General features: G+C 38.8%; 3 protein-coding genes across 8 annotated transcripts in view; 1 reads left to right on the top strand and 2 right to left on the bottom strand.

Moving 5' to 3' along the window:
• Positions 1–11735, top strand: part of LOC145433094 (sodium/glucose cotransporter 1-like) — a 98599-nt gene that overhangs the window by 27732 nt on the left and 59132 nt on the right. The window lies entirely within an intron of this gene.
• LOC145433091 (uncharacterized) overlaps positions 1–11735 on the bottom strand; it is a 44437-nt gene that overhangs the window by 6916 nt on the left and 25786 nt on the right. For all 5 annotated transcript variants that reach the window (XM_080310014.1, XM_080310016.1, XM_080310015.1 and 2 more), the window contains 4 exons: positions 9407–9637; positions 7421–7613; positions 1992–2145; positions 590–743 (listed from right to left, as the gene is read on the bottom strand). In XM_080310014.1, the coding sequence (XP_080166140.1) occupies positions 590–743; positions 1992–2145; positions 7421–7613; positions 9407–9637 (732 nt within the window). The remainder of the gene's footprint in view (positions 1–589; positions 744–1991; positions 2146–7420; positions 7614–9406; positions 9638–11735) is intronic.
• The window catches only part of LOC145433096 (beta-1,4-galactosyltransferase 4-like), a 72134-nt gene that overhangs the window by 40128 nt on the left and 20271 nt on the right, over positions 1–11735 (bottom strand). The window lies entirely within an intron of this gene.

Below are 11735 nucleotides of genomic sequence, written 5' to 3'. Positions count from 1 at the left end.
GTGTACTGATTGTTAGTTGCTATTGTGACGGTACTGTTATTTCTGGGGCCGCCAAGTGTAGGACGCTTGGTGGACACATGACAATGCATGCTTCCTTCTTGTCTGACTTTAAACTGGCTGCCGTGAGGACGCAGAAATAAAGCTGTCTAAACACTATTGTGCATCTCTTTACATCGATCCTATTAGAAGGTCTTCCACGTGAATATATATGAATATATCATCAACTGTACACTGAGGTGACTTCTAGCAATTGATTGTTTCCTATACAGCAGCTTGTGAAATCAAATCTGAGCTAGGTAGTTATTGGAGCTTTACTTCAATGATATTCCATGTAGTCATGCCCAGTGAGGTAACGATACTCTGATAAGGGAAAGCTATCTCATGCTAACCTAGTTGGCGCGCGTATCTCAAAAACATAAACAAACACCCGAACAATATAGCAACGCCTCTCGCGTTTCATTATTATGTTTCAAACTGCCACTGGTGCTATCCCGTTGCTCCTATTGTCCTACACTTGAAAGAGGCGATAAAACCATGGAGAGCAGTTCGCCTATTGTGGACTGTACAACGGCCTTTCACGCTGGCTTACCACTCCACATCGCGCCAAAAGTGTAAATCGTTGACGAGGAAGTTGTAGGTGATCAGGCGGCCGTTTACAATGCGTTGCTTGACGCGCGCGTCCCAGTCCCGACGCAGGTACAATACGGGCGACAGGGTGCTATCGCTTCTGTTGTCGAAAACGTCTGGAACAAACAAGATCGCGTTGTCGTGACTTGTGTCCAGTGAAAACGCCGCAAAATCGATTACAAATGCATATCTCAATTTAAAAATGCATAGACTCGGACGTTTTTCCATTAATTAGAGGAATGAAATATCAAATTTTACATTGATGTAAAACTTTGTAACGTATACTTTTCCGCATGATGCCGTACAATTAGGGTGGCATTTAAAACAAATGTTGTCCAAAATCATTTTGTTCAAAACATGTTTTAAACAGTGTTTAAAAAATGCCTTTAAAAACAGATTGCGTTTTGTTTTCAAACGTTGTATAGTATAACTATGCCATAATTGTGTAAATAATTTCGAAAAAACATGTAGTACGTAGCAAAGATGAGCGGATTTGGAATTTCGATGTCCTAATCCAGTTCAAATCCGAAGTTTCAAATTCAAATCCTAATTCTATTCCAGAAATTCTGTACATTCCAATCCTAATCCCAATCCTAATTCGATTCAAAATTAGAATTCCACCTATAGAGCCTACATCTTATGCCTATAATTCTGTAACAATGAACGAAACGCTTAATTAGTGCCAAACTATATGAAGCAACTTCAGTGGGACAAAGAACTTTGTCGCCATTCGCACATCAATATCCCCGAAAATCGATCAATCCTAATCCTAATCCGTTTAAAAACAATCTCTAATCCTAATCCAATCCTAATCCGGCAAAATTCGCCTGCATTTTCAATTGCCAATGTCCACCTACTATGACGTCATGTTCATGGGAAATAGTTATTGGTTTCATTATAGGACACTATGGTTTAATGGCAGAGTTGAGCGGATTTGAAATTTCCATGTCCTAATCCAATCCAAATCCGAATCTTGAAATCCTAATCCTAGTCCTAATCCAGAAATTTTGTATATACCAATCCTAGTCCTATAATCCTAATCCGATATAAACTGAGAATTCCTCTAACAAAGCGCACATCTTACGCCTTTAATTCTGTAAAAAGAAATACAACGCATAATGAGTGACTAAGTGCATCAATATACTTTGACAGAACGAAAAACTTCGTCGCCGTGCGCCACAGGACATCAATTTCCATTGAATCCATTGAAAAAAGTCTGCAGTCCTAATCCAAACATAATCCGACAAAATTTCGCAAATCCGGTTTTCCCAAACCTGAATCCTAATCCACGCTCATCTCTGTTTCATGGGGAACACCGGTTCGATATGGGGCGTGTATCGAAGAAGCGCCCGAATTCTACTCACCGATCGGCATTTCGCTCTTGGAAGCGGGAGTTTCTCCCTCCGTCTCCCTTTGCAGGAATTTTTCGAACTTTTCGAACATCCGGGGGTTCTTCATGTTCCGCATGAACGATCCCGCGCGCTTTATGAAGACTCTCAGCACCGAACAGATCCCTCTCTGAAATTTACGAACCCAACTACACGCAAGCACAGAAGTAAATGATAAATCCTGGCAACAGTCCGCGTTATACTACAACAAATTGCAATTATTTCTACCATAATGCCTGATGGAACATAGGTGCAGATTTCGTTAAAATGTGTGGCGAGATAGCGCAGTGGTATAATCCGCGGCTGCGACACCAATGGGTACGGGCTCGCGTCCGACCGAGATCGACTTCAGAATTCCGATACCTAAGCCGTAAGCGGTGTTTTACAAAAAGCCTAGAGGTGGGCATCTATAATGAACAATATCGGCCTGGTGCAAATGACCATAGTAGTCGACATACACCATGAATACAACAAACAAACAAACAATTTCGATAAAATCATGTAAAAATTTGTCAGATTGTAAATCAAAAAAGTTTTTTTTTTCAGGTCAAACTACTTCGTAAGTTTCAACCAGAAATGAAGACAAGTAGTACAATTCTAAAACATTATGTGCGAAAACACATGAGGGCAAAATTTTACCAAATTTATTTTTTAAAGTAAAAAAAATGCCAAAATTTTGATTTTGTAGATCAAACTGTTACGTTCTGTAGGCTGAAAAAAAGCGACCCAGTTATCATTAATGCATATCTGAACTTTACATATCTTTCATACTGTTGTGACGCCATAATGAGTTAATACTTGCTTCTGAATGGAATCGCGCGACCTTTCCAAGCGATAAGCAAACGTTGTCGTTGTGACACTAATACTATCATCTTGCCGAGCAAGTAAATCATATTCCTAAACACGTGGGTGTTTTTTGTAATGAGCATATACTGCTACTGTCGTGACATATGTCGAACGGTTTCCCGGTCACACAATAGCGATCGATGCGAATATATTCAACGTGTTAACCCAACATGTCTTATTTGTTATTGATGCATAAATCAACCAGCGGTATAACATTACTATGTAACGCAATTTTCAGGAGGGCACTTGAGCTGTATAAGACGCGGTCTCGAAATTCGCGCTCGTATAAAAACGCGTTCAACGATGTCAGTATAGCAGTCACTAGATGAAAGGCGCATTTGTTTCGTTATATTGGTCAAAGCGATTGTTCAAATAATATGTGCGTAACGTTTACAGCTTCCACTATAGGGATGTGTAAATAGGCTCCATACGAAACATGAAGTACAAACCTACGCTTACGCACGTTAGTAGAAACGGCGTATCGGTCAAGTCGCGATCAAGCCATAGCATTATCACAGAGTGCAATGAAATATAGGTTATGGTCGAAAAATACTAAACCATATTTAATGCGATGTAAAACTGTCATTATTTTGTTTGTGTTCGCGTTAAAGATACATTTGAACTTTCTACATCATTCATATTCTTATGACGTGATAATGAATGATACTGGATTACTCGACACGATTCAGAAACGAATCACTGAGGTACTCGATTCCGTTCAGCCTTTATATCAGTGATTCCCAACCGCGGCCCTGAGGGCCGCATGCGGCCCCCACAAAAATATTGAGAAATCGATTCATGAAAAATATATATATTTATAAAATACTCTTGCTTGGCTTGGAGTCTGGAGTTTTCCATTAGGATTGCAGGAAAGTTGTGAGTAGACCGCTAAGATTACATCACTGCAGTTTCAATGCAATGTGCCCTAACTTTCCAGTTGGACGGGCAGTATACCTATAGATATAGGTATAGATACAGGTATTGACAGGGCCGTAACTGCCGCACCCCAAGCCCCCCAATTCGGGGGAGCGAAATAGAAGGGCCCCCAAAATTATTTAGTGAATTAGCATAAATTATAGAGTATTTTATGAAATTTTATGCAATTTTTCAAAGATTTTTCGCGCTTCGCGCGATTTCAAGTTTCCAAGTACCTTAATTATTGGGCACTCTTTGACCAAGATAAAATACGCAAGATTTATAGAAGTGGGCATATCGGCGTTGGCCATTACCGCGCCGCGACGCGCTAAGACATATAAAGTTTCAGGCCATGTAACCTGCGACTCCAAGAAGTGTGCCAGAACGATCGGCAGCGAGAAAACCTTGGCCGAAATGGACTGCCCTTACGCTGACCGAAAACTTCGTTATGTAGGCCTATATTCAAAATAGATATAGGTATAATTGACCATAGGCAATGACTGGCGCCGAATGTTCCTGTCTTGGCAATCTGAACGTCACGAGACAAATAGGCTACCATCCCGCAGGGAAGAATTATATGCCAGTGAAGAACTACCAATGTGAAATCATGTGCAACTTTTAGTTTAGTATTTTTGGGCGATTCTATATTTCTTGATATAGCAGACTGGAGGTCGCGAAATAACAAATAACACCATGTAACGAAGTCGTACCAACGAGTCCACCCGTCCGAATATGCTTAATTATTATTTACGGGCCCTACAGTGTCCAAGACACCTCACTCAGCTCTACCGGTTAATCTGATTACGTGAGCAGAGAGGACAAGTAATTGATAGCAATATTTATGCAATTCCCGATCTTATTGACCTATTTTATTTTGAATTATCGAAAATTTTCGCGCTCCACGCTGGCTCACTAAACTGGGATCCTGATTTCGTGGCAGAAGCGAACAACGGCACGGGGGGTCGGTTTATCACCCTATGGGAGCTCAAGACCTAAGTGTTTTGGGGGGCCTGATGAAGTGCTATTTCGTTCTTGCCAACGGGTATACGCCCGAAGATGTTTAATTGAGTGGTCCTACCTTATCAAACACAACTCACTCGGCCCAACCGGTCAATCTGATTACGTGAGCAGAGAGAGGATAAAAATTGATACCAATAGATATGCAATACCCGATTATATTGACCGATTCAATCATGAATTATAGAACATTTTCGCGCGATTAGTCGAGAGAAGCTGCCTGAAACGGACACCCGATTTAGATGATAAATAGCGGTAAACAGCCATCTAGCCTGAAGGGGATCTGGGGGCTTCGAAGTTCTGTTTATCACCCTATGGGGGGCCAAGAGAAACGTGTTTTTTTTGGGGGGGGGGTTGACGAAGTGCTGTTACGGCCCTGGGTATTGATAACTAATTTACGGCTAGATGTTCAACAAGTGATTCACGATTGAATACGCCGAGATGCGTGCTGCTTAGCCGGCAAAAAGCAGCATAATTGATAGTCCTATAGCTCGCGACCCAAGCGTCCGAATAATTTGATATGTCGATTTTCATCGAAAGCAAGTGTCGCACTGATTCCAAAGATACGAATCGGCAATAAAACTACTCTGAAATAGCCAGCAAAGGTTGATTGTTCTCAACAACGGGAGTGCGGCAACACAATGGCCAATGGCGTCATGCGAATTATCGGAACAATGCCAATTTTCATATTTGGTGACTATTTTGGGTTCCTTACATTGCCTTGGTAGTCGTGCGGCCCCGGCCGTACTCTGAAATTCTAAATTTGGCCCTGCCACCGAAAAAGGTTGGGAACCACTGCTTTATATTATGGCTATAAAAGTATGGCTATTAAATTTCGCATTTAGGATTTCGATACGCATAACGTTGCCTAACTAGACTGATCAAAATGAAATTCAGGTAATCTAATTCTAATCTAGTACGCAAAAAGTTTCTTTGCTCTAATTGTAATTGTAATCGAATTTCTGGTTTCACAGGAAATTGTGCCGGAGAACTGTATAGCGCGAAACTAACCGAGCTTGCTGTGCAGACATTTGCCATTCTCGTGTTTAAGAGATTGAACTCTGAGTTGATATGAACTGAGCTTGGTTCAATGCCCACGTTCCAGCGAATTCAGTATTTCTAATTCCCATCTAATTTGAAAACAAATATGAGTAGGTATAATTCGAATTTGAATCTAATTTGGAAAAAAACTGTGTAGCTATAATTTTAACTTTACCGAAATTTTGAAAAGGCTGTATAGCTATAATTCTAATTCTAACCAAATGTGGAAGAAAATGTGTAGGTATAATTCTAATTTTAATATAGTTTGGAAAAAAAATGTGTACCTATAATTTGGATAAGGCTGGTAGTCATAGAAATAATTCTAACCCTAACGTAATGTGGATGAAAAAGGAAAAAACTACGCAGGAATAATTCTAATTCTATAATTCTAGTCTAACTCAGAAAAAACTGTGCAGCAATAATTCTTATTCTAGCCTAACTTGAAAGAAAATGTGTTGGTATAATCCTAATTATAATATATTTTGAAAAAAAAAACTGCGCAGCAATAATTCTAACTCCAGTCTGATTTGGAAGAAAATGTGTAGGTATAATTCTAATTCTAATCTAATTTGGAAGAAAATATGTAGGTACAATTCTAATTGTAATATGTTTTGAAAAAAAAACTGAGGAGCAATAATTCTAACTCCAGTCTAATTTGGAAGAAAATGTATAGGTTTAATTCCAATTCTAATATAATGTGGAAAAAAACTACGCAGCAATAATTCTAATTCTAGTCTAATTTGGAAGAAAATATGTAGGTATAATTCGAATTCTAACCTAATTTGGAAGAAAATATGTAGGTACAATCCTAATTATAATATATTTTGAAAAAAACTGAGCAGCAATAATTCTACCCCCAGTCTAATTTGGAAGAAAATGTATATGTTTAATTCCAATTCTAATATAATATGGAAAAAAACTACGCAGCAATAATTCTAATTCTAGTCTAATTTGGAAGAAAATGTATAGGTTTAATTCCAATTCTAATATAATATGGAAAAAACTACGCAGCAATAATTCTAATTCTAGTCTAATTTGGAAGAAAATGTGTAGGTATAATTCTAATTCTAATCTAATTTGGAAGAAAATGTGTAGATTCAATTCCAATTCTAGTATAACATGAAAAAAACTACGCAGCAATAATTCTAATTCTAATCTAATTTGGAAGAAAATGTGTAGGTTCAATTCCAATTCTAGTATAACATGAAAAAAAACTACGCAGCAATAATTCTAATTCTAATCTAATTCGGAAAAATTTGTGCAGCAATAATTTAAATTCTATAGTTTAATTTGAAAAAAATGTGTAGGTATAATTCTAATATAATTAGGAGAAAACTGTGCAGCAATAATTGGAATTCTAGTCTAATTTGAAGTAAAATGTGTAGGTATCATTCTAATTATAATCTAACGTGGAAGAAAATGTGTAGGTAAAATTTTAATTATAATTTGGAAATGTTGAATATTTTCTCATTGTACGTACATCTCACAAGATGCTAAAAAACGCTGGTTTACAGGGAAATTAATGTCGAAAGTTGAAGTGTTCGCGCGCGCGATACAGCACGCATGGAAATACAGACTGTAAGTACCAGCTTTCTGTTTCGCTGCAGTATGGTGTCGTCGTTGACCTCGGCGACTACGTCGTGCTTCGAATTGTAGGACGGTAACTCCAAGAAGGTGGCCGCGTATTTCTCGAACCACTTCTCCTCCAGGTCGTGCTCGACCGCGGTCTGGGCGACGTACAGCCGATTGGTCGGCACGCATTCCTTTTTCGAGATTTCTCTGAAAGACGACGCGGCGAATGCGACTCGGACAAGTACACTCCATATTCAATTAGACGCCGCATTTCCACATACTTTATGCGTTCGCCAATATTGTGTTTCTTGAAGCATAACATGGTGTCTAATTACCGTTCATTTAGATACCACATTGTGCATTTGTACACGCAATATCAGCTACGACATAAAATATGTTTAAATGTGGTGTCTAATTGCACGCCTTGAATTTAGATTGTACACAATTCTGGCTATTCGATTAAGTTTAGGGAAATTCCGGTTACATGATTCTAAGGTAATTTGTGAAATGTCTGTATGCTCCAATTCTAGTTATAATTCTAATCTGATTTCTGGTATTCCTGAAAATGTTACAAGGGAACTGTGTGGTGCGAAACGAGTCAAGCTTGGTGTACAGCAGGGTTGAATCAATTACATTAATTACATTAATTACTTTTACAATTACTCCCTATCATGCTTCAATTACATGACCATTACAATTATTCCATGCTAAAAATATCAAATTACAATTACTATTACTGTTAAACATGTAATCGATTAATCGTAAATTCTACTTCTGCACAGGCATGCCCTTTGATAATCGCATAGCGACGTAATTCGCAACAATCATAAGCTATTCGTGTTTCATTCGTTATACGTAGAATACCCTTTAATTAAAAAAAAAGTCGAACGTTTTCGAACTATTCTTAATCACAAGTACTCAAAAATAGAAACACGGAATTTTTTTAAGCGACTGTTAACAGCCAAAAGTTTGAGCGACTGACAACGACTAACAACGAATAGGCTACAAGACAGGCAAATGAAATGTAATCAAACGAATACACAAAGCTGAGTGAGGCAAATGAAAGATAATTGGTAAGGCGTCAGCAATAAGGGTTATTGCTTTTTGAGTAGCATCATATGAAGCAAATCGCTGGGAAGGAGTAACCCTAATATCCTGCACCCACTACACCGATGCCAAAGCGAAAAACAACTTATTTTACCGTTTATAAATTTTGAGACGTTCACAAGAAACAGGTATTGGTGTCGCGGTGAACACTGGACGGTTGTTGATCGCAAAACGAAGAAGGGCCAATTATTTTATGTTGTGATTGTCAGTTCTCAATAACAATGTAGCCTAATGTAATTGAGATTGCAATTAAACAAAAAATTACCAATTACAATCACACAAAATAAAAATGCTTCAATTACAATTACAATAACATGAAAAAATGTAGGTAAATACATTTGGCTCAATTATACAATGATACAAATCTGGCGTACAGACATTTGCCATTCTCGCGTTTACAAGATCTTTACTCTGATTTGATATATGAACTTGATATGTTTGATGTATTTCTTTCGGAATTTAACCGATTTCCAAGTCAAATCAAGTCATTTTTGCGAAGCGACTCGAGCCAGGACAAGTCACGCGACAAAATTGACTCGAGACATCCCAACGCCGCTATAAATACAAACCGTCGCTGATCTTGATGAATTCGGTAATTCTAATTTTAATTTAATTTGTAAAAAAACTATGTTGATATAATTTTAATTCTAATACACTGAAAATATTCTTGTGTTCCAACTCTTTAAAAGCAGGTAGATCTAGGTCCAGTTCTAGTTCTAGTTGAGCATTTTGAAAATTCAGTAGTTTGAATCAGATGTCATAATTGTCATATTGATTCCTTTCCCGCAAATGCAGACTTTTTATAACTTGAAAAATACGTTTCTTAAAATCGACGCGATGGCCTTACCAGGTATGAAGCGCCGGCTCGTCAACATCAAATTAAAGCCGCATACCTGATCACGTCAGCACCGCACTGTAGCAGCTGGGTGGCTGGCGTTTTCGGACTGTGGAAATACTTGTTGATGATCCGGCGCGCTTGAATCTGGCGCAGTCTCAGTTTCTCGGTTCTGCTCAGTCTCTCGACCGCGTTCCAAAACCTCAGAGGCACGTCGGCTCTGTGTGACTTCAGGAAGCGGTTGAAGAAATGCAAGTGAGCGTGATCTTCCAGTATGTCTTGGAAGTTTCTGGAAGCGGGCGATTTGTAAGGAATACATGGATATAAGCATATATCACAGATGAATAGCATATTCAAATTGAAATGAAACCCGGATATTTTCGGCTGACACTCGTCAGGGGTAATTGTCAGCAGCTAGTATAGAGAATTGGAAACGTTGTATATTAACAATCTTATCACCAAACACGACATGTAATGACGAAGAGATCGCTTGAACGCTATGTATCATGTTTAGATGGCACACGAACTCCTTCCGTAGGCACACAAAGGCAGATAAAATGTCGAGACGGAAGATTTCGTGTTGTCGGGAGAGGCCGTTCACATTTTCATTTGGGTGCCTTGTAGTCGACTTTTATCAAAATACGCCAACCAAAGCTGTGCCTACAGAAGCAGCTCGTGTATCACCTAAAAATAGTGCATTGAGCTTAAGCGCTCTACTCGCCCCGATTATTCGAAATGTGATCAAGTGGCCAGTGAAATTTGAAAGAAAAAATATATTTTTGACAAGCCCTAATACACATGACTGGGGCGAATTTTCTGACCTAAAAAACGGAAGATTTTGACCTAAAAAATCACAATTTTGACATTTTTCGACCGTAAAAAATTTGGCCCAAATTTTAACCTAACGCAGTGGTTCCCAACCTTTTTCGGTGTCAAGGCCAAATTTAGAATTTTAGAGTACGGTCGGGGCCGCACGAATACCAGGGCAATGAAACGGACCCAAAATAGTCGTCAAAATATGAAAATTGGCATTGTTCCGACGGGGCCTACGATACTTACGGCCTGATATGGCACATTACACTTGCAGGATATAAGAGGCCGACACTCCCAAACAGACATCACGATTGACTCAGCGATTGTTTTACTTTGCTGGTCGACAATACTAAATGCCTCCCATCTTGAAGCAAAATGCACTCATTTCACTCTGCGAGATCTAGCTAGACGGTTGCATCTGTTTATATGCTGCTGTATTGACCGTCTTATACTTATAATACAAGGTAGGCTACTGTGAAGTTGCGATTGCGCTATTCACATTTGGAGGCAAGGTTTTCGAGCTATAGTCGCTAAGTTAGAATTATTATTTAATGATGTCACGATTAGCTATTACCGTAGTAACAACTCTGTACGATTGCAGTGAAGGTATGTTTAGGAGCCGTTTTGACCATCCGGTAGCATCTAGGTAGGTAATTATGTAGCTGGAAATAATACTTCATGTTGCACTAGTTGCAGTATTAAACAAACTAATATCGGCTAGAATTCATGGTGGTATTTTATGCGGCATTTATGACAGTGAATTTTGACATATTATATGTATGCTTGACGATGCAGGCTTGGCTTAATGTATAATTGAACGTTAATGGTCAACAAATGTTGTGTTTATGGCTGTAAATCTGGATATTTAACTACTGAACAAAAAGTTTTGTCGTTTCACTTTCCATTTGACGATGCGGAGTTACAAAACAAACGGATATCTTTTGTGAATGGGCGCGATTGGAAACCAACTCTCAATTCTGTAATCTGTGAATTGCACTTTGAATCAAAGTACATCACCGACTCATGCTTGCGAAAACGACTACGTTTGGAGGAAAAACCAGTCCTAGTGAAGGCACTGCCAGAGACCGAAATTACAGGAACTTGGTTAGCAGAGGAATTGCTGGATTGCATTGCTACTCTCAATCGGCATGGATTTGCCGTTCGAGGACTTGTGACGGATAATCATTCTTCCAATGTAAAAGCATTTGGATTAATGAGACAAAAATACTCTGGAAATGATGAGTTCTCTTTTCATCATTCATCCTACGCCAAGAAAACATATATATTTTTCGATACTGTACAGTGTAAAGAGCATATGAAAACATTTACTCCGAGCCAAGAAATTCATTTTTCCTCGATTCTCATTCATCATCGCCTGGTGGATTCGTTGCATGGGGCGATCTTCACAAGATCAGGGAATATGATGATAAGCTGGATTCGAATTTGTGTAAAGCGCAAAATTGACATTTTTGCCTCATTGCATCCAAGCAATATCAAACAGAATGTCAACTTAGCTCTTGCTCCATTCCATGAGTCAACTATTGCAGCTTGCAAAAGTTGCTTGCCTCACAGGG

This window comes from Botryllus schlosseri, chromosome 2 (assembly GCF_051294905.1).
Source record: "Botryllus schlosseri isolate E-star chromosome 2, Bs_hap1, whole genome shotgun sequence".
Taxonomy (NCBI): domain Eukaryota; kingdom Metazoa; phylum Chordata; class Ascidiacea; order Stolidobranchia; family Styelidae; genus Botryllus; species Botryllus schlosseri.
This window is presented reverse-complemented; position numbering and strand designations above follow the sequence as displayed.